We start from the raw sequence: 26,427 nt of genomic DNA on the forward strand, positions 1-26,427 counted from the left end.
AATAGACTCGTTACGCTCATGGCGTTTTAAAAACGCGCCGCTCCCATTGAAAACAATTGGAAAAATATGCCAGCCACGTGAAAAACGCTTTACTGGACACAGGGCCTAACTTTTACATTTAAATCCTTTTTTTTTTTTTTTTTTGATTATAAAATGAAATGCCTCAAATTCAGTTTTCTAAATTAAATTGAGCTTAACTTTTGAATCCACATTCAATTGCTCAATTTAAGGAAGTAGCATTAAAATGGAATAAAAAAAAAACAATAAATAAATTATTTTTCAGTTCATAAGATGAAACACTACAAATTGAGTGTTCTTAATTAAATTAAGCTTAACTTTTAAATCCAAATTCAATTGCTGAATTTAAGGAAGTAGAATAAAAATGGAATGAAATGTGAAAAAAAATAATAACAAATGTAACAATTTCATTGTTTATTAAAACATTTTAGAATACACACAACATATTTCAAAATCATTAGATGATATAAATAATGCCTGAAATGGCACCTATTGACAATTAATATTTTCATTTATTTTATTTTCATTTATTGTCATTTACTTTCATTTATTTTATTTTCATTTACTTTCATTTATTTCTATTCTTATTTATTTTATTTTATTTTAATTTCTTTTATGGATCTGCATGTAAGAATCCCAGAGCAATTCCAGCGTTACATTTGCAGTGAAAATATGAATTGTAACTTCTCAGATTCCTCTTCAATGCAGTGAAATTAAAACATGCTTTTTTTCCTCCATGTTATGGTTGACCTTCTATAGAATAACCCCTTGAATTTACCATGAAAATCTTCCAAACAGAACCAGTAACACTTAGTTAATCCATTAACTATCAATGAGAAGTCCATTTAATAATATACAACTTTTGTTTTTAATAATATATTAGTAAATGCTGCAATTAACTAAGATTAATAAATGTTTTAGAAGTGTGTATGATTGCTAGTTCTTGCTAACTAATGCAGTTAACAAACTAACAAATGGAAACTTGCTGTAAAGTTATATAAAGTGGACAGTACTGTACTGCAATATCAATATTTTAATATTTTAATTGTACTGAAATTCGTTTAAAGTAGTATGCATGAAGTATGCTAGAAGTATGCATAACCAGTTTTGCCAAATACATCTATTAGCAGTAGAGGTGCACTATCGTAGGATTTCTAACAGATGTATAGTGTCGTCTCTTAACCTCAGGTCACGGTCTTGCACTGCATGAAAAGCATTAGACGGAGAGAAACTTGTGAGCGATGAAATCATAAGACAGGAGGAGGTTTAAGGCTAATAAATTTCAACAAAAGAGAGAATGTAAGAAGGAAGATTAGAGCGAACACGACCTGAAAGATCTAGCCTGAGGAGAGCTTTTTCACAGTCCATTTGAGTAACGCGAGCTCTAACAGAGCGATCTCTGAGCGCTGTGATGAAACCGCTAAAACACTCAAAGCAAATCAGATGAAATGACACAACTAACAGGGACACACTCATTTGGAGGATCTTTACTTATTAATAACTTATTAATATCATCATACTTCAGATGACGCAAACTCTGAATCAACACGCACCAATGCTAAATCTTTCTAAATGTCATAATCATCTGTTAACAAGTATTCATTACTTCAATGCGCTCATTATTAAATCATTACATTGTTTAAATTAACAAATTTTTCGATAACTGTGATTTTGTATATGTACATTTCTGAAATACATGACTTATACAGTCGCCTCTGATAACGGATCACTGTAAACTGTAAAGTGGACTCGTGCATTTTCTTTGAAACGATGTGTTTTGTGAAAAGCGCGATACAAATAAATGTGAATTGAACTGGAGAATTGAGGTTAGCGAGAAGCAGCGCAGTATAAAGTCTCTCAGTGAGGAGTGTGTGTGTGTGTGTGAGACGTACCCAGACACAGAGGAGTGGGGTAGTTCCAGCGTCTGACGGGTCCCGGCATGCATGTTATATACGCACTTCCCTATAACGGTGGAAATGAAGAAAGATATTGACTTTTCCAAGAAGCTCTCACCAATTCCACAGAAAGATGAATCACTCGTAGGAAATGAATCATTCAACGTGCCACAAAATAACAAAGCCTTGGCACCGAATGAAATCTAAGAGCAGAAAATCAAAAGCTGCACTTTAAAATCAAACTTCTTCAACTACAGGCACTTCTAGAAATAAACACTTTTAGCAAAGTAGAAATGCAATCGCTGAAGAATGCTGGTCTTGTTTCCTGAAATAACTCATGAAAACTTTCATCACATTTTAAACATGCTGATGCAACTAATGACAAAAGCATATAACGAAATGACTAAACATTTAATTACAATTTAAATGAAAAATAATTAAAAAAATATTTTAAGCTAATACAAAATATTAATAAAACTATTAAATAAAAATGTTCATCACATTTAAAACATGCTTTCATTCTAAACACATTTTGCATCATTTTACAAAATTACAGTGAGAGAAATGATCATTTCATAGCTAATGTTTCATGAACTAAAACTAAATCTATTTAAACCATTTCTGTTGACTGAACTAAATAAAATAGAAATGTTAGGCTTAGTTGAACAACTTAAACTAAATGAAAATGAGCATTAAGTTGAAGCACTAAAATTATTAACTGGAAATAAATAAAAACTGAAATCAAAATCAAAATAAATTAAACCTACACATGCAGCAATATTAAAAATAAAATAAAAAATAATAAAAACGACTAAAAGCACATAAAGAAATGTCTAAACATTTTGTTAAAATTTACATGAAAAAGAATATAAGAATATAAAATAAAAGCTAATACAAAATATTAATAAAACTATCAAATAAAAACTAAAATAACACTGATTCTAAATACACACAAATATTTTCACACTTTTGGCTTTTTTTTTTTTTTTTTTTTTTACAAAATTACGATTACAAAAAAATGAATATGGTGGGAAATTGTTGGTTGTGGTGATAATGATTGAGAGAACTAAAAAGAGAGTCACATTAAAAAAAAAAAAAAAAATTATTTCACTCTTTTAGATGATCAACTTTAAAAATCTCAATTAATATTTTATGATGCACTTTCGTATTATAAGACCAAAAGTCTGGAGTAAAAACAATAAAATCTCCACTTAAAAAAAGCATTTGAAAAGTAGAGAACGGAAAATTAAATCCTATTTACTTAAGAATCAACCTCTGGGACAAATAAGTGCTCATAATTGAACAAAACAAACTCCTTCTGATTGACTGTCACTCTTCTGAATTCGTAAGGTAAGCAACACAACAAGCCGAAACGAGTGCAGGAGTGTGTGTGTTATGATTCTCCCTTCACCTTCAGTGTGTATCCCTGCTCGCAGTGGAAGGAGACGACGTCCCCGACGAGGTATCGCTCGCCCAGCTTCACTCCACTACTGGGGGTCTGTGGCTCTGGGCAGGAGTCCAAACCTATTGCTTAGGACACAGGACACTCGCATGTTCACCAACACAAGCGCACACTGATCTGCGTTCACACTGCGAGATGTAAACGAGCCCCGCGAGAGAAACCAGGCATGACGGATGTTACGGTGTTCGTATAAATCAAGCAATTTACTAATTCACGATGGTTTCTGGCAACTTTTTTGTCAGCCGAACCGCTCTGACATCAAATGTTTTTTGACATCAAAGGTCTTTGCACACTGAGTCCGAAATTTTGTGAATTGTCAAAACTACTCTCAAAACGCTTGCTACGGATGCGAAAAACACAGAAAATCGAACCCGATCCGATAAAAGTTTCTGAGGCAGTGTGTAAACATGATTGACACAACGTGAGGTCGTATTTATTTATTAACGTGCGGAAATTTCCAACGCTATCTCACGACCAATTCGTACGAATTCGTGAGTAAAAGGTGGCTAAATCGTACGAATTTGTACGATTTGTCTAAATCCGCGTGATGGGGAGGTTTAGGGGCGGGGTCAGGGGTAGGTCATTCGTACAAATTCATACGAATTGTGCAACTCGTAAAATATGTACGATTTATCAAAAATCGTACGAATTCGTAAAAGTGAGGTTGTATATATTCGTACGAATTAACCACCTCGTAAAACACGTACGAATTGGTGTGAGATCGCGTTGGGTGTTCGTATAAATCAAGCAATTCAATAATTCAGGGTCATTTCCGAACTTTTTTGTCAGCCGAACCGCTCTGACACAAAATGTTTTCTTGAAGCAGTGATGCGAAAAACGCCGAAAATCGAACCCGATACAAATTTTTTTATGACGGATGAAAGTTTCTGAGGCAGTGTGTAAACGTGATTGACACAGCGTGAGGTCGTAATTTATTTTTAATGTGCGAAAATTTCCAACGCTATCTCAGCGGTGGCTAAATCATACGAATTCGTTTAGGGGCGTGGTCAGGGGTAGGTCATTCGTACAAATTCATACGAATTGTGCAACTCGTAAAATATGTACGATTTAGCAAAAATTGTACAAATTCGTAAAAGTGAGGTTGTATATATATTCGTACGAATTAGCCACCTCGTAAAATACGTACGAACTGCTGTGAGATCGGGTTGGGTGTATAAATCAAGCAATTCAATAATTCACGGCCATTTCCAAACTTTTTTGTCAGCCGAACCTCTCTGACATCAAATGTTTTCTTGAAGGTCTTTGCACACTGAGTCCGAAATTTCGTATTCGTCATTCAGTGGCTGTTAATTGTCAAAACACCTCTCAAAACGCTTGCTACAGATGCGAAAAACGCAGAAAATCAAACCTGATCCGAATTTTTTATGACGGACGAAAGTTTCTGAGGCAGTGTGTAAACGTGATTGACACAACGTGAGGTCGTACTTATAATTTAACGTGCAAAAATTTCCAACGCTATCACACGACCAATTCGTACGAATTCGTGAGTAAAAGGTGGCTAAATCGTACGAATTTGTACGATTTGTCTAAACCCGCGTGATGGGGAGGTTTAGGGGCGGGGTCAGGGGTAGGTCATTCGTACAAATTCATACGAATTGTGCAACTCGTAAAATATGTACGATTTAGCAAAAATCGTACGAATTCGTAAAAGTGAGGTTGTATATATTCGTACGAATTAACCACCTCGTAAAACACGTACGAATTGGTGTGAGATCGGGTTGGGTGTTCGTATAAATCAAGCAATTCAATAATTCACGGTCATTTCCGAACTTTTTTGTCAGCCGAACCGCTCTGACATCAAATGTTTTCTTGAAGCAGTGATGCGAAAAACGCCGAAAATCGAACCCGATCCGAATTTTTGTATGACGGATGAAAGTTTCTGAGGCAGTGTTTGACACAGCGTGAGGTCGTAATTATTTTTTAACATGCGAAAATTTCCAACGCTATCTCAGCGGTGGCTAAATCATACGAATTCGTTTAGGGGCGTGGTCAGGGGTAGGTCATTCGTACAAATTCATACGAATTGTGCAACTCATAAAATATGTACGATTTAGCAAAAATCGTACGAATTCGTAAAAGTGAGGTTGTGTATATTCGTACGAATTAACCACCTCGTAAAACACGTACGAATTGGTGTGACATCGGGTTGGGTGTTCGTATAAATCAAGCAATTCAATAATTCACGGTCATTTCCGAACTTTTTTGTCAGCCGAACCGCTCTGACATAAAATGTTTTCTTGAAGCACCTCCTGAAAAGTTAATATTGCAATATTGATAACTGTAATTAAAATAAGTATAACGATAAGTATAACAAGACTATAAAGTCTTTGTTATATATTGTTATATAACGATAACTATATTACGTCGTACAGCTGACTATAACGATAGGTGTAATGATAAAAATAAGACTATAAAGATAACAATAATGTATAAATATAACTATAATGATAATGATAACTATATTAGCCTCCAAAACAGCTGATTATAACAATAATGATAAGTATAATAAGACTATAAAGATAACGTTAACTGTAAATATAGCTATTACGATAACTATATTAGCATCCAAAACAACTGACTATAAGTATAACGATAATATATAAATATAACTAAATTTATAACTATATTAGCATCCAAAACAGCTGACTATAACAATAAGTATAACGATAATATATAAATATAACTAAAATGATAACTATATTAGCATCCAAAACAACTGACTATAAGTATAACGATAATATATAAATATAACTAAAATTATAACTATATTAGCATCCAAAACAGCTGACTATAACGATAAGTATAACGATGCCGATAACTAAAACGATAACTATTTAACCATACAAAATAAAATTTGTTTACATAATACTGTATCTGTGTGTGTGCTGTGTATAATTATTTTGTATATATATATATATATATATATATATATATAAATACACACATATGCATGTATATATTTAAGAAATATTTGCATGTACTGTACTTTATATATATTTGTACATAATTTATATATATATATATATATATATATATATATATATATATATATATATATATATATATATATATATATAAATAAATAACATTTTTCTTAAATAAATACATGCATTTGTGTATGTATTTATATATACAAAATAATTATACACAGTACACACACATATATATATATATTATGTAAACACAGACTTTGGATGTGATTAATGGTTGCCCAGCACTAGTTATAAGCTCTTCACCAGCTCAGGATCCCCTGGAGGTGAACGGTCATCATACCTGTGTATTCCAGGTGAAAGCCGGCTCCAGAAACGCTCATGTCGGTCTGAAAGGTGAGGTACAGGTTGTTGGACGTGGTGTTCAGCAGAGGAGGGATCGTCGTCCCTGAAGGGGTTTGCATTAGAAAAAATTTGGTTTGTATGACAGGCATAACAGCACAGCGTTCCCTACAGCTCCCGGTGGGATTGTGACATTCCTTAACGAGGTTTCTATGGATGTCATTCAAATCTGTCAGCAGGTTTATGGAGTCGCTAGATCTACTGAAGGGGACATATCATGAAAATCTGACTTTTCCCGTGTGTCAGTGCTATAATCGGTGCTTCTACCAACACGGAAAACGTGAAAAGTGAAACCCAGTAACTGTGTTCTGGTGAGCCTTTCTCTGCAAGCATGTTATAAAATAACCCGGTCAGATTTCGCTCTCCTTCTGACGTATGAAGGGGATCTTATTATAATATTACCGGCCCTTAATCTGCACGTTTACACACACCAGCCGACATTTGGTTCCACACGCGCCAACAGAGACCAGTTCTAACGCACTGATGAAGATCCAGCAGAGCCTGACGCTGTTCAGTGGTTGAGCACAGACGAGCACTGAACACTATTGACCAGAACATGTCACCGCTGTCTTATAAAGACCTCAGGAACTGTGGACACTTGTGGAGAAGTTAAACATGATGATGAGATGATCAGTGTAACTCCACAACAACTACAGAAATGTCTCCGCTAACATTCAGAAGCTCTTCCTGAGTCTCTCCGTAAGGCTGCACTCGCTACTGGTTATACTGGGATTCTGGATGAGGGAGATTGGCCTGTTCTGTTATTGCCGGAGTTTCTGAAGCTCGTGTAAAGACTCCGCCCTCTTCTGAACGGAGGCGGAGCTAAAGCTCATTTGCATTTAAAGGGACACACACAAACAGCGTGTTTTTGCTCAGACACAAAAAGAGGCAAATTTGACAAGCTATAATAAATGATCTGGGGGGAATTTTGAACTGAAATTTCAAAGACTCATTCTGAGGACACCATAGATTTATATCACATCTTGTGAAAAGACGCATAATATGTCACCTTTAAAGTTGGGTCACATTCACCTAATAATCCTGAAACTACATCTGGCCACACAACAAGACAGATCGGACCTATAGCAGTTCTGTGAACCGGCGCTGACCTCCATCAAGCAGAGCGATGCTCTCCAGCCGATCTGGATTCTCCATGATGGGATATTTGTCGAGCGAACGCTGACGTTTGGTGCTAAAGAGGTTGTGACGAATAGATGCAGGCATTACACTTGCAGCCTTAACCTCATGGGGAATTCAGACAGATTTAGACGCTTATTACGCCATTTTACCTTCTTTATGCACAAGGCATCTCCATCCCAAACTTCCTTTAATCTTTCATTTGTCCTCCGAGCAGATTAAATGTCAAACTGTCAACAATACTTAACGTTTTGTCTGAGAGGGATGGCGCCCTGCTAAGGTCAGTGCATATTTATTTTGCTTTGTGCGGCTGATGCACTGATACAGAGATACGGTGGAAAGTAATGAATATAGTCGTTCACTTCTGAGGGCTCTGCCGATGCGAGTCGTCGGCGCTACACTGATATCATTCTGTCTTCTACATGTACTAAGAGCCAGGGAAGTCAATAAAAAGTCTATAGCGTAAGGAAAAAAGACTGATTAAATATGGCAGACAGCCAAACAACATCAAGTAAACAAGCCCTCTCTGAGCCAAAAGATGTGAAAAAAACACACACAAATAAATAAATGATTAAATAAATCAGATTGCAAAACACGCATATCACGATAATAAAATAATAAAATAAAAATAATGCCAGACTAAACAAGGCAGAAAGACAGTGCAACAACAAACAAAATCAAGTAAACAAGTCCTTTCTGAGCCAAAAGATGTGGAAAAAACAAAAACAAACAAATAAATGAATAAATTAATCAGATTGCAAAACATGCAATCACGATAATAAGATAATAAAATAATAAAATAAAAATAACGCCAGACTAAACATGGTAGAAAGATAGTGCAACAACAAACAACATCAAGTAAACAAGCCCTTTCTGAGTTAAAAGATGTGAAAAAAACACAAACAAATAAATAAATGATTAAATAAATCAGATTTCAAAACATGCTATAACGATAATAAAATAATAAAATAAAAATAATGCCAGACTAAACAAGGCAGAAAGACAGTGCAACAACAAACAACATCAAGTAAACAAGCCCTTTCTGAGCCAAAAGATGTGGAAAAAACACAAACAAACAAATAAATGAATGAATAAATAAATCAGATTGCAAAACAGGCAATCACGATAATAAGATAATAAAATAAAAATAATGCCAGACTAAACAAGGCAGAAAGACAGTGCAACAACAAACAAAATCAAGTAAACAAGCCCTTTCTGAGTTAAAAGATGTGAAAAAAACACACACAAATAAATAAATGATTAAATAAATCAGATTGCAAAACAGGCAATCACGATAATAAGATAATAAAATAAAAATAATGCCAGACTAAACAAGGCAGAAAGACAGTGCAACAACAAACAACATCAAGTAAACAAGCCCTTTCTGAGCCAAAAGATGTGGAAAAAACACAAACAAACAAATAAATGAATGAATAAATAAATCAGATTGCAAAACAGGCAATCACGATAATAAGATAATAAAATAAAAATAATGCCAGACTAAACAAGGCAGAAAGACAGTGCAACAACAAACAAAATCAAGTAAACAAGCCCTTTCTGAGTTAAAAGATGTGAAAAAAACACAAACAAATAAATCAATGATTAAATAAATCAGATTTCAAAACATGCTATAACGATAATAAAATAATAAAATAAAAATAATGCCAGACTAAACAAGGCAGAAAGACAGTGCAACAACAAACAAAATCAAGTAAACAAGCCCTTTCTGAGTCAAAAGATGTGGAAAAAAACACGAAAAAGTTCAAATAAAAAATAAAATAAAATAAAATAAAATAAAACATTAATTAATCAGATTAAAAAACAACCAATCATAAAAAAAAAAAAAAAAAGCCAGACTAAAAATGGCAGAAGGGCACGACAAACAAAATCAAGTAAACAAGCCCTTTCTGAGCCAAAAGATTGGGAAAGATAAGATAAATAAATTATATAAATCAATAAATATTGCACAAAAAAAGTTGGTAAATAAAATAAACAGTTAATAAAATAAAATAAATTGATACAAATAAAATAAATTAAAATCAAATAAAAGTCCTCTGTCATCGAGTCGTCAGCGCTACACTGATATCATTCTTTTATCAAGAGCCTCACCAGGGGAAACTTCACTCCCGCTGCTTATAAAGCTGTTGATCCATGATATCCCATGACAGCTCAAATATTGATGTGCGTTGGAGGACAAAACAAACCTCCGGATGAAAGCCAGGCGGCATGAGGTTACAAAAAACAGCGCAACAGTTCTATTTGCAAAAGATATTAAAGTCAACATGACGTTCTTGTGTTATCTGGAAAACAATATGAAACTTAGGGAGGAAAACAGATGGTTTTCATCTTACCTGAATAACTCCCGAGTCTCGGAGCATTGCTGTCGACGCCGTCGTAGAAGTCCAGCGAGTCCCAGTTGTGTTCGGTGGAAAACGTCACAACTGTAATCTACAGGAATAAAATACAAAGGCTTTGAATCCCTTCAAAAATCTACCAATAAATTACAATGAAATGTTTCATTTCAACATTTTGGTGCATGTCATTTACTATCATAAATATTAGTATAAATTTAAGTCAGTTCTGGTCTGATAAGGCCATGTTAGACAGTGCAAAATGCAAATAGTCATATATCCATGCAAGTAAAAGGCTAATATATTTATAAGGGAAGAACGATGCTTTCATCTCTTTCATTGTTGACGTCAAAGGCTGAATGGTTAAATCTGTCGCTGGCTAATATGACTAATGCTAAAGCAACATGAATCACATTTCTTCTGTTGTTTTCAGTTTATGGTAATCATTTTGCATATTGTTCAGCCGAAGCAGAATAACGATACACAATGTTTGTTCAGCACATGATGTCCAGTGTAAAGAACAGAGTAGGAAGAAATCTGCCTTTTAAAACACATATTGGTTGAGTATTATAATATTCAGAGATTTTTTTTTCTCTTTTTTGCATCACTATGAAATGAAGTATCACCTCCATAAACTTCAAAAGTCATAAAGAACAGCAAAAATGGAATATTCACAAGTGCAATAATCAAGCAAAGCAAATAATAATGTGATTCCCTCGATGATATTTGTATCCCCAGGCAAGCGTTAAGTAATCAAACACACTTCAGCTAATCAGAATTTGAAATGTTTATTCTGAAGATGCTTTAAAAACAACAGTTTTGTCTCACTTGGATCCCGGTTCCCTCCGGCACAAAGATCTTCCAGACGCAGTTGAGGTGGTTGTCGTATGGATCGGGATAACCGGGAGACAGGACGGTCCCGCGGCGAGCGGTCAGAACTCCTCCACACGGGACTGGAAGACAGGATTCGGGAACAAAAGACTGAGTAAACGTGGCAGAGAGGCCAACAACAAACAACATCAAGGAAACAAGAGCTTTCGGAGAGAATTTATGGAAAAAGAACATCAGAAAAATAAAGTAATAAAATAAAATGCCAAAAAGTACCTTAATAGGCCACATCAAGTCAATCAAAATAATTAACAGATACATAATAATAACAATAATATTAATAATAAATACAAAAATAAAAACAAATTAAATTAAATATATATACAGTGCAATGCATAAGTGAATACACCCATGCTAAAGTTGACTAAAAAGAGGAATAAAAAAATCATATTTTGGAAATTGAACTTAATGCCTTAATTTAAAAAATTAGGAAAAATCCAACCTTTAAGGACACCAATTTTCTTTGTGAATGAATAATGTATCGTAAATAAATAAATGTTCTTCCTTAAAATACAGGGTGCATAAGTCTGGACACCCCTATGTTAAATTCCCATAGAGGCAGGCAGATTTTTATTTTTAAGTATTTTTTTTTTATTTTTTTTTAGGATACTATGCATCCTGATAAAGTTCCCTTGGCCTCTGGAATTAAAATAGCCCCACATCATCACATAGCCTTCACCATACCTAGAGATTAAGGCATTATGTTCAATTTCCAAAATATGATTTTTTATTCCTCTTTTTAGTCAACTTTAGCATGGGTGTATTCACTTATGCATTGCACTGTATATATATATATATATATATATATATATAAAAATTATAATATACAAATAATATTATTTATAATAATAATATAATAGAAAATAATTTAAATAATAATAATAAATGCAAAATAAAAACAATGTATATAACAATTTTTAGTCATAATAATAAAAAATAATAGAATAAATAATATTACTTATCTTAATATAATGTGAATAATACTATAATATAAATAAAATAAATAATACATACGAAAATAAAAATAAATAAAAACAAATAAAATTAAATATATAAAATAATAAAATTAATTAAAACATAAAATAAAATACTTAGAGCACCAGATAAAGTCAACATGAAACACTATTCGTAATAAATCGGAATGTTTTACGTGACTGATGTGAGCTGAAAAGGAGAGTTATTTCTGAACATAACATTACAGACTACAGTACAGCCGTAATATTTTCCCTTCTAAAACGAGCTTCTTTCAAAAGCACTTTTTCTCTGTGTAATGATGTTCTTCAACCAGCCAACAATCACCTGGGTCGGCCCATCTTAACCCAACTCCACTGGGACGTCATTACCAGGTGCAGATCTGAAGTGCCACGACACATTAATGTTAATGTCGCCGCAACTGCTTTAATCTAGCATGGACCCAACATGGACTAGCTATATATATATATATCAAAAATGTCTCCTCCTTCTTCATGCATTATGTCCTGGGAGTTGGAATGACTTCTTCCACATCCATTGTCCTTTATCATGTGGCTTCAGCACATCTTTCACATAGGCTTCATCATGCTCTGCTTAAAACACATTATGCATTCATTTTCAATTATTCAACCTCGTACTCCTTCTATTTGAAGTTTCCTCTCATATTTCAGCCCACTGAAGGGGATCCTTTGAGCAGAAAGAACTCTTATCTTCTGAAGAGTTGTCGAGCTTAAGTGCAACCATAATGATATTTTTGGTCACAGCTAGCTGACAGACAGCAATTCAATCTATGTAAAACCGGACACTTTGGAGCGGATATACAGAACTGGCTATTAGATGACACTGCAAAGTTCACCATTTAAAGGGACGGTTCACTCAAAAATAAAGACTTTCTTCTATGTTGTTTCAATCCTATATGACTTACTTTCTTCTGTTGAGCATTTTAATAATGCAAGTTATTAAGGATAACATAAAAAGCATCATTAAAGTATTCTATATGACCCATGCACTATATTCCAAGTCATGACGAACAGCCGAAAATTAAGTTATTTAATTAAAACCCAGTGGACTTTGGGATCAACAGCTTTGGGATTACAACTGTACTTTTTATAGTTTATTAAGCCTCTCATTCAGAAGCTACAACTAGATCAAAATACATCGGCAAATTACAGACCTATTTCAAATCTTCCATATATGTCTAAAATACTAGAAAAAGTCGTGTTCGCTCAAATGTGTTTCTTCCTAAAAAAATTATTTCTATATCTATTTCAGTCTGGATTCAGGCCTCATCATAACACAGAAACTGCGCTTGTTAAAACGACAGATGACTTACTTCTAGCTTCCGACCAAGGCCGTATCTCAATGCTAGTTTTACTTGATCTTAGCTCTGCGTTCGACACTATAGATCATAAAATACTCTTAGATCGACTACAAAATTACTCTAGTATGCAGGGACAGGCATTAAGGTGGTTTAGATTGTGCCTATCAGACCGTTACCAGTTTGCCTGTTTAAACGGGGGGAAATCTAAGATAACATCAGTAAATGATGGAGTGCAGCAAGGCTCTGTGTTAGGACCTCTGCTATTTTCAATATACTGTATATATGTTGCCACTAGGCACGGGCGTAATTTCCTATGGGGACAGGGGGGACATGTCAACCCCCAAAATGTCCGTTTTGTCGAGTATCCTCACAAGAACAGTCTTAAATGAGTTAAATAAAATCTTAAATGAAAGTCAAGAGTAAATGAGAAAATGAAATGCGTGAGATCCTGTCAGCAGCGGCAGATCTTAAAGTGACAGCAGCCACTAATTCTGTCTGTCAGTGAAGTTAACCAAAGAACAAAGGGAACAGATTAATCACTGATCTTGACTAAATAACGTTTGTAGCTTTAATAAGGATTAATCTATATTTAATTTATAATTTATGCAGTGCAGACTATTTGATAACCTTATTCAATTTATGTAGCCTATTTCGTACCTGTTAGACAGGAAGGGCACAGGTAAATATGACATTTATTATGGGTTTATGTGAGGATTGTTCAAAGTTCACTTAAAATAAAAGTTGTTATATTTTTGAAGCCTAATAAATGTTTGAAATTTTTTTTCATCGAGACATCAGTAGCTATATTATATCAGTGATACTGGCCTTCATTCATAAAAAGATGCTATTAAACAATTATTTATAATATACTGTCTTTATGTTGTTTTTACATTACAGTGGAAATTGGGTGTCACGTTATTTCAATTTTATTTACACACAAAACATTAATGGTGAACATTTTTGACTTTATAAAATGATTCTCTCAAGTCTTGGCAATCAGCCCCTATTAAACAATAAAAAAGTAAGAGATCTTTTTGTTATACATAGTTTAGTAGCCTACTATTCATTTTGGCAGAATTTAACATTATAATCAACTTAATTATTTCTTGGATTTAGATTAGTCCCTAAATCTATGGGATTCAAATCGAAAAAATGTTCCCAGATTTTGTTTCCCCCCAACTTCTCAAACCAAAGTTACACCCTTGCCACTAGGTAATATTATAAGAAAACACGGAATTAGTTTCCATTGTTATGCCGGTGATACTCAGTTATATATTTCACCACGACTATATGAATTCTCTAAATTAGCTAAGTTGACAGAGTGTGTTAAAGATATAAAATATTGGATGACCAGTCATTTTCTTCTATTAAATTCCGATAAGACTCATGTAATACTTATTGGACCAAAACCCTGTACACAAAACCTATTAGAATACAATTTGTATTTAGAAGGATGTCCTTCATCTTCATCCTCTACAGATAAAGACCTGGGAGTAAAATTAGACAGCAACTTGTCTTCTTCCACCTCAGAAACATTACTAAAAAACATTACACAAGACATTCATCTGTTTTCTTATTCTCACCCTGACTGGAAAATAGTTTTTTTATGCAAATTTATACTTAAAGCGACAATATTCATTCTAAAATAAATATATATTGATGCTTTGATACTGTATGTTTCCTGCACAACATAAAACACTAATTAAGAAAATGATTTATTGGAGTAGATGCATTTGTATGTTTGTAAAGCCTAACCTTTCCATTCTCCGTCAGTGACAAAGATCCCAAGGACTTGTAGCGCATATATGCTAAATCACTGCATTCATAATTACAGTATTGCGCTCTCTAATAGACCAGAAACACGTCATATTCAATTACTTCAATTTTCCATTTTCATTAGTGCTTTTCAAAACATTCAAAGCACACAAGCGTCAGCTAAGAAGAAAAGCCGAGGGGAAAAACACACACTAACTGGAATAAATTGAAAGGACGAGGAATGAATCTTCTGACACTCTCAGTCACCTTTTCAGGGCTCAGTCGAGCAATTTTTATTGGCTAGTTGAGGCTTCGCCAGACATTGTGCTCAGCACCTTTTGTGTAGCTATCAATAAGCGCGAATCCTCTGTGGATGTTAACTAGCGCGAGGGTTTCTGTCTTCACAGGCAGACTCTGACACTATCAGTCAAACACACGAGGACATCGAGAGACCCGAGTCAGACGCTTGTTTTCAATCACCGCTGCAAAAGAAAAACGCCATCACTGTTCCCGTCACTGATCAAGATGAGTCTGTGGTGAAGAACATTCGACAGAAAAAACAAATGTAATTTCTACATGAAAAAGTAGTTCAGGCAAGAGTTCAAAAAAACTAAAGCCCAGTTTCACAGACAAGGCTTAGAGTAAGCCAGGATTAGGCCTTAGTTCAATTAGGACATTTAAGTAGCTTTTATAAACAGGCATTATAAAGAAAAACACATTACTGGTGCATCTTGAGACAAAACAATGATTGTGACATATTTTAAGATATGTCAGTGCAAGTTCCTTTCAGTTAAAACAGCTCAATAATGCATTTTAGTCTGGGACTAGGCTTAATCCTTGTCTGTGAAACCGGCCATATGTGGCCTAAATCGGTAACACTTTACAATAAGGTTCATTACTTAACATGAACCGAGAATGAACAACACTTCTACAGCATTTATTAATCTCAGTTAATATTCATTTCAACATTTACTAATACATTATTAAAACCAAAGGTTGTATTTGTTAACATTAGTTAATGCACTGTGAACTAACATGAACAAACATTGAACAGTCTAAAAAAATGCTTGGTTGTTTTAACCCAACTTTGGGTCAAATATGGACAAACCCAGCCGTTGGGTTAAATTTTTACATTACATTGGTTGTCCATATTTGACCCAAAGTTGGGTTAAAAACAACCCAGCATTTTTAGAGTTCTATTGCTCATTGTTAGTTCATGTTAGTTAATACACTAACTAATGAACCTTACTGTAAAGTGTTACCCCTAAATCCTATATTAGTACTCAAGCTTGTAGAAATTAAAGCATAAATATAAGTAAAATCTACTCAACTTTTCTGATACTGGTGTTCCCATCACGCACTGGGGCATGAGTAATTAATAAAGGCTGTTTTGTCACTGTTTTCCAGCTGCATTTACACCGTTTTATCATTCCTTTTGATTTTTAGGTTTGGTAACTTGCCGTTTTGTGACATCTGGATTCATTTTCTACTCAAAATGACACATTCATTCTCAAAAACGATCTATCGAATGTTACCGTCGTTGTATATTGTGTACCAAGTATTGAAGTCTCTGTGTTCAAATGCCATGTTACTTCTTTAAAATAGATACAGTATGGAATCTATAATATCTATTGTATTATTTACTTAGATGTTTCTAAGCGAAGCATACGCTTTAAAAGTGTGGTTTAATTCAGTGTTATATTGTTTGAGTAAAGAGTCCATTTTGTTAAATTTACTTAACTTAGTTAAGTAGATGTTACTCAATTCTATATGTGAAATTAAATAAATTAAATATAATTAAGTAATATTTACTTAATTACTTAAATAAAATGTTAATTAGAAGTCAAATGAATGTTATGTTCAATAGTAAGTAGATTCTAAGTTGTACAATAGCAGTAAAATTTACACTCTAAAAAATGCTGGGTTGTTTTAACCCAATTTTGGGTCAACTATGGACAAACCCAGCCGTTGGGTTAATTTTTTTAATTACATTTTTAACCCAACGTTTGGGTTTGTCAATATTTGACGTTTTGGGTTAAAACAGCCCAGCATTTTTTAGAGCGCACTTAAAATGTTTTTTTTTTTTTCTCTCTTTCATTTCATCAAGTAAATCCTACAAGTTATTCTTTACAGTGTTCTTTACTCTCGCTCCTGATGCCTGGAAGAACATTTTACATGTTAATTTGAGGCAATTATTGAGTTGACTTCCACTCGGATCATCTGTATTCCACAGGTGAGTTTACCCACGCGCTCTCTCGCCCCCGCTATAATCAAGACGGTTTCCAGCTAACGCTAATGTCTTCATTAGCAGCCGGCGCTCGAGAGGCGATGAGCGGGTCGCTCGGGGCAAAGAGCAATTTCACCAGAAGAGTCGCTACCGTAAATAGAGTAACACACATGTTGCTGTAAGTTGATCACGGCTGGTATTATAAGGGTGTCGTTTGGTTCGCTATTAATCCGCCTCATTAACGACGAGGCTGGACGTTTACAGTATATCTAGATTTCACTGGATCTTTTTTGTCCATGTGGTTTCAGAGTTTGGACTAATGCACAACGTTTATTCACTACTAGCTGCAATATTAAGTTAATATTAAATTAAAAGAGCAAAGTAATGCTGTCACCCTAATTTACAGTATTGGTTTATTTGCAGAATTAATTGCTATTTTTGGTAATGTATTATATTGATCCAGTTGATTGCATTTAATTCATTTTTTATTTTAAATGATTAAATACAAAAAAATAATTGAAAAAGCAAACTAATCCCTAATTTACATAAATGCACTGATTGAAGAATCAATTAGTATTATTAGTAAAGTAGTATAATTAGAGAATTAATTAGTATTCTTGTTAATATAATATATTGATACAATTTATTGAATTTTAATTTTAATTTTAGATGAGTAAATATAAAATAAATTAAAATGGTAAATTAATGCTGTCACCCTAATTTAGAAGAATGCTTTATTTGGAGACTTAATTAGCATTTATAATATAATATAATATAATATAATATAATATAATATAATATAATATAATATAATATAATATAATATAATATATGTTTTTTTATTTTAGATGAGTAAATACTAAATAAATTCAAATTAGACTAATTTAAAATAATGCTCTAATTGAAGAATTCATTTGTATTATTGGTAATATAATATACTAATAAAATGTATTAAATTGAGATTTTTTCTTATTTTAGATAAGTAAATATTAAATACATTTTAGTTTAATGCTTTAATTTCCGACTGAATTAGCATTCATTATAATATAATATACTATAATTTATTTTAGATGAGTAAATAAATAATATTAAATAAAAAATGGCAAATTATTGCTGACACCCTAATTTATATTAAAGCTCTAATTGCAGAATTAATTTATATTAGTAATATATAATATATGTTATTACAATTTATTATTTATTATTTTAGATGATACTAAATATTATATTAAAATGGCAAATAAATTTAGATCAGTGCCCTAATAACAAAATTAATTAGTATTCATCTGATTGTTATATAATGATATTTTCCCTTTAAGTAGCTTCAGTGTCATTTTATCTCTGTGTGTGTGTGTGTGTGTGTGTGTGTGTGTGTGTGTGTGTGTGTGTGTGTGTGTGTGTGTGTGTGTGTGTGTGTGACTGACAGCTGTCAGCAGATGTGTGTTAAAATAGACCTGTGCATTATTATCCCTAACATCAGGTGAGACATGAATCCCTCGGGATGGAGGCGGACAGGGATCCGACACGTCTGAAATTGAACTTGCACGGTTTAGAAACTCTAGGCCACGACTTTATGCTGACACAATGTGGATTCACGTTATTTTAGGAATTATTTTAGATGATAAGACAGAGTGATAAAGGTGAATAAACACATGATCCTGCAACACCTGTGCAGAAAACCAGCTCTTCACACACACTGAAACTCCTGCTGATTCACTGAGGCCTTTCCCTTCAGCAGGAATAATCAATAATCAAAGACATTCCGCCGTTTTCTTATTCTTAACCCTAACTGGAAAATAGATTTATCTTGTTTTAAGTATATGTTGTCAAATTTATGCTTAAAGCGACAACACTTATTCTAAAATAAATATATCTTGATGCTTTAATACTGTATGTTTCCTGCAAAACATGACAAAACACTAATTAAGAAAACGATTTGTTGCACTAGATGCATTTATGTGTTTGTAAAGCCTTACTTTTCTATCCTCCGTCAGTGATGAAGATCCCAAGGACTTGTAGCGCATATATGCAAAATCACCACATTAAAATTAAAACGTCACCCAAATTTAGAAGAATGCTTTATTTGACGACTTAATTAGCATTTATAATATTTATTAATAGCATTTATAATATAATATAATATAATATAATATAATAATATTTTAGATGAGTAAATACTAAATAAATTAAAATGACTCTAATTTAAATGAATGCTCTAATTGCATAATTAATTGTTATTATTAGTAATGTAGTATAATTTCAGAATTAATTGGTATTATTGGTAATATAATACATTGATACTATTTACTCATCTAAAAAAAAAAAAATGAAAATGTAAGAAATTGTATCTAATTTCACTTTATCTAATTAGTTGCTGCATCACCTGTGCAGAAAACGAGCTGTTCCACACACAGTAACACTGAATGTAAAACTCGTGCTGATTCACTGAGGCTCTTCCCTTCGGCAGAGATAATCGATGATGACCGCTGTTCCTGTCAGAGGTTCAGTGTTAGATTTACAGCTCACAGCGTCAGCGCACGAGAAGACCTGCTCCTTTACAGCTCTTATTTCCAGAGGGAATTTACAAATGCAAAACTTGAGGCTTTTAATCAGTGGCGCTTGTTATTACCAACAATCACGAAGGTGAATAGTACTTTCAGAAGATTTCAGTCGGGTTTTAAGTCTCACCACAGCACTGAAACCACTCTTTTAAAAGTCTTAAATGACATTTTATTGGAAACTGACTAGATTTGGTCCTTAAAAGTGCTTTATAAATAAATTAAAGACAAATTAATGCTGTCACCCTAATTTAGAAGAATGCTTTATTTGACGACTTAATTCACATTTTTTATAATATAATATAATATAATATAATATAATATAATATAATATAATATAATATTTTTATTTTATTTTAGATGAGTAAATACTAAATAAATTAAAATGACACTCTAATTTAAATGAATGCTCTAATTGCATACTTAATTGCTATTATTAGTAATGTAATAGCAAACTTAATTACTATTATTGGTAATATAATATATTGATCAAATTTATTTATTTATTTATTTTTTTTATTTTAGATGAGTAAATAGTAACTAAATTAAAAGTGCAAATTATTGTTATCATGATGAATGCTTTAATTTCTGAACTTAATTAGCATTAATTATAATAATATGAAATAATATAATATAATAAAATAAAATATTTATTTTATTTTAGATGAGTAAATACTAATTATTATTAAGAACAATCACGGAGGTGAATAGTATTTTTGAAAAATTTCATTTTATTGGAAACTGACAAGCTTTGTTGCTTAAAGGTGCTTTATAAATACATAAAAGACAAGAAATCACGCAACAGACCCCGGTGCCGAGTTTTGCCATGGCAAGGACCAATCACACTTTCTTCAGAAAATGTACATCAAATTGCTTATTAATATTGCTTAAGAAAATGAGTCTGAGTGATACAGGTGAGCTACACCTAAAACCCCCTGATAAAGAAAGTCCTGATGCTAATTTAACATGTGAAGACCTTTTATATAGAAATCTGAAAAGGTACAGCATGGAAAAGACAACCCAATTATTCCCACAGATCAGAGTGAAGGTGAAAAATGATGATGAAAAGACACACCAGGGGAAAAATAATATGTAACACAAAATCACATCTACTTGTTCTATAGCGCGAGCTCAGAAAGTGGCGGCGCATGGTTTGGTTGGTGAGAACGTAAGCTTTGCTTCTAGCGCCTGTTGATTCTCTCTAGGGGTGTTTCTATTAAATTGCACAAGGACACAGTGAGAAGGAAAGTATTCTGTCACCTTGCATCAGGAGATTTACCCGAGATTCGCATTTACTTGATATTGCGTTTCATGGGGCCTTTCCTCCACACTGTGTGAACGCTCCTGTATCCATTAGCTCCCAGCACATTTATTTTTAATAAAACCCCCTCAAATCTCCCGGCTCTCTTCCACAACACAGCGAGCGACTCCTCAGGACGAGTGATCTGGAACGCTTTACGAAGACAGAAACTCGTAACACGAACAGTGCTGATCACGTCAAGCACAACTCACTGTTGATCTCAGTCGAGTTTGGCATTAGCATGTTCGCAACCTACACGATAATCTAATTCATTCATAATTTAAGCATTAAAAATTCACAGCATGCATACAAATAATGGGTAAAGTAGTTTATTTATTTTTAATCTATTTATTACAAATATTAATATAATGTAATATAATATTTTTATTTTATAAATATTTTAATATGTAAATATGTATAAAAATTCATCTTAAAAATAATGATGCTATTAATTAATCATTTAAGTATAACTTTAGTAATTAGTAAGAACTAAAAATACCTTTCACTGAAATGATAGTATATTGTATTAAACTGTATTAAATTAAATTCAATTATAAAATGCAATATATATATAATAAAAGCAGTATTGGGCAGTATTGGGCAGTATTGGGCGGTATTGAGCAGAATTGGGCGGTATTGGGCGAAATTGGGCAGTATTGAGCAGTATTGAGCGGTATTGGGCAGTATTGAGCAGTATTGAGCGGTATTGGGCGGTATTGAGCAGTATTGAGCAGTATTGAGCAGTATTGGGCAGTATTGAGCAGTATTGGGCGGTATTGAGCAGTATTGAGCAGTATTGAGCGGTATTGGGCAGTATTGAGCAGTATTGAGTGGTATTGGGCGGTATTGGGCAGTATTGAGCAGTATTGGGCAGTATTGAGCAGTACTGGGCGGTATTGAGCAGTATTGAGCAGTATTGGGCAGTATTGAGCAGTATTGGGCAGTATTGAGCAGTATTGAGCAGTATTGAGTGGTATTGGGCAGTATTGAGTGGTATTGAGCAGTATTGAGCGGTATTGAGCAGTATTGAGCAGTATTGGGCAGTATTGAGCAGTATTGGGCAGTATTGAGTGGTATTGGGCAGTATTGAGTGGTATTGGGCGGTATTGGGCAGTATTGAGCAGTATTGAGCCGTATTGGGCAGTATTGAGTGGTTTTGGGCAGTATTGAGCAGTATTGAGCAGTATTGGGCAGTATTGAGCAGTATTGAGCAGTATTGGGCAGTATTGAGCAGTATTGGGCAGTATTGAGCAGTATTGAGCCGTATTGGGCAGTATTGAGTGGTTTTGGGCAGTATTGAGCAGTATTGAGTGGTATTGAGCAGTATTGGGCAGTATTGGGCAGTATTGGGCAGTATTGAGCAGTATTGGGCAGTATTGGGCAGTATTGAGTGGTATTGGGCAGTATTGAGCAGTATTGGGCAGTATTGAGCAGTATTGGGCGGTATTGGGCAGTATTGAGCAGTATTGGGCAGTATTGAGCGGTATTGGGCAGTATTGGGCAGTATTGAGCGGTATTGGGCAGTATTGAGCAGTTTTGAGCGGTATTGGGCGGTATTGAGCGGTATTGGGCAGTATTGAGCAGTATTGAGCAGTATTGGGCAGTATTGAGCGGTATTGGGCAGTATTGAGCAGTATTGAGCAGTATTGGGCAGTTTTGAGCAGTATTGAGCAGTATTGAGCAGTATTGGGCGGTATTGGGCAGTGTTGAGCAGTATTGGGCAGTATTGAGCAGTATTGGGCGGTATTGGGCAGTATTGAGCAGTATTGGGCGGTATTGAGCGGTATTGAGCGGTATTGGGCAGTATTGGGCAGTATTGAGCGGTATTGGGCAGTATTGAGCAGTTTTGAGCGGTATTGGGCGGTATTGAGCGGTATTGGGCAGTATTGAGCGGTATTGGGCAGTATTGAGCAGTATTGAGCAGTATTGGGCAGTATTGAGCAGTATTGGGCAGTATTGAGCAGTATTGAGCAGTATTGGGCAGTATTGAGCAGTATTGAGCAGTATTGAGCAGTATTGGGCAGTATTGAGTGGTATTGGGCAGTATTGAGCGGTATTGGGCGGTATTGAGCGGTATTGGGCGGTATTGGGCAGTATTGGGCAGTATTGGGCAGTATTGAGCGGTATTGGGCGGTATTGGGCGGTATTGAGCGGTATTGAGCAGTATTGGGCAGTATTGAGCGGTATTGGGTGGTATTGGGCGGTATTGAGTGGTATTGGGCGGTATTGGGCAATATTGAGCAGTATTGAGCGGTATTGGGCAGTATTGGGCGGTTTTGGGCGGTATTGGGCAGTATTGAGCGGTATTGGGCAGTATTGGGCGGTATTGGGCGGTATTGGGCAGTATTGAGCGGTATTGGGCGGTATTGGGCAGTATTGGGCAGTATTGGGCGGTATTGGGTAGTATTGAGCGGTATTGGGCGGTATTGGGCAGTATTGGGTGGTTTTGGGCGGTATTGGGCGGTATTGGGCAGTATTGGGCGGTATTGGGCAGTATTGGGCAGTATTGATCGGTATTGGGCGGTATTGGGCAATATTGAGCAGTATTGAGCGGTATTGGGCAGTATTGGGCGGTTTTGGGCGGTATTGGGCAGTATTGCGCAGTATTGAGCGGTATTGGGCGGTATTGGCCAGTATTGAGCGGTATTGGGCAGTATTGAGCAGTATTGAGCATTATTGGGCGGTATTTGGCAGTATTGAGCGGTATTGGGCAGTATTGGGCGGTATTGGGCGGTCCTGGGCAGTATTGGGCGGTATTGGGCAGTATTGGGTGGTATTGGGCAGTATTGGGCCGTATTGGGCAGTATTGGGAAGTATTGAGCGGTATTGGGCGGTATTGAGCAGTTTTGAGCACACAGACGTGTGGGGGTGTACATACCCACACATGTTGGCACAGTGCCGTTCCACTGGGCCAGAGAGTTGGGCACGGCCTCACACCTGATGGCACTGGCACCGTGGAGAGAATAGCCTGGGTTACACTCGAACAGCACAAACGTGCCCAATCCAAAGTCATTCCCAATGCGCTTCCCATAGCGAGGCTCGGGCATGGAGCTGCACTGGGAAGCACTGGTCCGTGGAACAGCTGTGGAAATGCAAGAGGAAAAACATTTGATTTTTATAAATACATATCGATACATATTCGATACATATCACGAAACTGAACTCACGATACGATATCATTGCGATACTCCAAGACATATGATAAAAGGTTAACAAAAAATTAACCATTGATTAAAATGCTAAATTTGGTATTACATTGTGTGTGTAAATGAACAGGCTTGGTGCTGAAACCCAAAGCACAGGACAATAGAGACACCAGAATAACAATATTCATGATTCTGAAGCTGAAAATACTGAGTTATTTTAAAACGAATATGCTTGCACTCTGTCACTGTCTAGATATATTTAAAATAATGTATAGGCCACTTTTTACTTGTAACATAAGACATTTGGCTTTATCAGGACCCATTGAATTATTATACATTATATTCAACATTATATATAGTAGTTTAATGTAGTACTGACACTAAACTCTGAAAACTCCTCAGTTATCACACAGTATTTTTTGGGGGTGAACTATACACAATACATATTGTTGCATTTTTGTATTGCGATATATTGTGACACGATATATTGTTACACCCATAGTGTATACTGTAAAATAGCATGAGTAGAATGTAAGTATTCTTTTCCAACAGCCTTAATGTAAGTTCACAACAGAGCAGTTGAGAAATACACACCTTGATACACGAAATGAAAACCTTTAGCTGTATTGGGTCCCTCGGTTTTGAACCTGATGGTGATTTCATTGGCAGAGCTCAGCGGCAACGGCTCTCCTATGAAATGAGAAATTTGAGGAGGTGAGGGAAAAGAAAAACAGCTCTGTTATCTGTCTACAACATCAGTATGTGTGCCACATCAACAGGGTTAAAGAAATGATGTGTCTTTAGATCTCCAACAAGAGTACGAGTGAAAATGTGTGTTGCATCCTTTTCTATTTTAATACAACATGCTTTGATACAAATTATATTATATACAGTGTCAGCACAGAAATTTGAGCGAAAAGTTGAACTTCAAAAATGTAATTGCATTGCACTTGCACATGTTGCAAGGCAAAAAACGAGATAATCTAATAATTCACAAATAATCTGAGCACTTAAATTCACAGCACACACAAATAATATGTAAAATCGTTTTTTAATTACATTTTTTTATTTTGTTATTATTAATGCATTATTAAAATATAGGAAACCATTGAGACACTTCCTTCCAGACCAGAGAGGCCATCACGTGCTTGTCCGGTCAGACAACACATCGGTGGTCTTACACATCGGTGGTCTCCTATATAAATCATCAAGGACATCTGCGTTCACGTCCACTATGCAAACTGGGGGGCCGACTCATAGACTCTGGTCTCTCAACCGAGGTTGTAGAGACCATACTTCACTCCAGAGCTCTGTCCACGAGCAAGCTATACGCCCTGAAGTGGAGAAGGTTTACTTCTTGGTGTGATCTACGACAGTGGGATACAGTTAATTGCCCTGTGGGTTCAACACTAGAGTTCCTTCAAGATTGCTTCTCATCAGGGTTATCTCCTTCCACACTGAAGGTATATGTTGCGGCCACAGCAGCCTCCCATGTCCCCTGTAGGCAGAGACCCACTGATAACACGTTTGCCTGGGACCTGGCACTAGTTCTAGTAGTAGTAGTAGCCTTTATTGTCACTAAGTCACTTAGAAGGTTTATCTGTCGCTCCCTTCGAGCCTCTTGATTCAGTCTCAGAAAAGTTTCTGACTCTCAAAACTGTGTTCCTTCTAGCCATTTCCTCACTAAAAAGAATAGGAGATCTTCAGGCCTTATCGGTATCTCCCTCGTGCCTGGAATTTGCACCCGGGATGGTCAAAGCTTTCCTCTATCCTAAGCCGAGATATGTTCCGAAAGTTCCTACTAACCAGTCGTTCTGTCGTTCTGCAGGCATTCTGTCCTCCTCCTTTTAAAGATCAAGACTAGGAGAAATTGAACCTCATCTGTCCAGTCAGAGCACTAGACGCCTATGTCCACAGAGCTGCCCTGTGGAGAAAGTCTGATCAACTGTTAGTCTGCTTTGGGTCACCGAAGAAAGGCCTTCCTGCATGCAAGCAGACTGTCAACAAGTGGATAGTTGAGGATATCTCTCTTGCTTATGAGGTT

General features: G+C 35.1%; 1 protein-coding gene across 2 annotated transcripts in view; it reads right to left on the bottom strand.

Annotated features, from left to right (window-relative positions):
• Positions 1 to 26,427, bottom strand: part of csmd3a (CUB and Sushi multiple domains 3a) — a 331,891-nt gene that overhangs the window by 121,607 nt on the left and 183,857 nt on the right. For both annotated transcript variants that reach the window (XM_079894353.1, XM_079894352.1), the window contains exons 33-39: positions 24,978 to 25,073; positions 24,116 to 24,319; positions 11,045 to 11,169; positions 10,217 to 10,313; positions 6,670 to 6,774; positions 3,325 to 3,443; positions 1,911 to 1,980 (exon numbers count right to left, since the gene is read on the bottom strand). In XM_079894353.1, the coding sequence (XP_079750479.1) occupies positions 1,911 to 1,980; positions 3,325 to 3,443; positions 6,670 to 6,774; positions 10,217 to 10,313; positions 11,045 to 11,169; positions 24,116 to 24,319; positions 24,978 to 25,073 (816 nt within the window). The remainder of the gene's footprint in view (positions 1 to 1,910; positions 1,981 to 3,324; positions 3,444 to 6,669; positions 6,775 to 10,216; positions 10,314 to 11,044; positions 11,170 to 24,115; positions 24,320 to 24,977; positions 25,074 to 26,427) is intronic.

Source organism: Squalius cephalus (assembly GCF_949319135.1).
Source record: "Squalius cephalus genome assembly, chromosome: 15".
NCBI lineage: Eukaryota > Metazoa > Chordata > Actinopteri > Cypriniformes > Leuciscidae > Squalius > Squalius cephalus.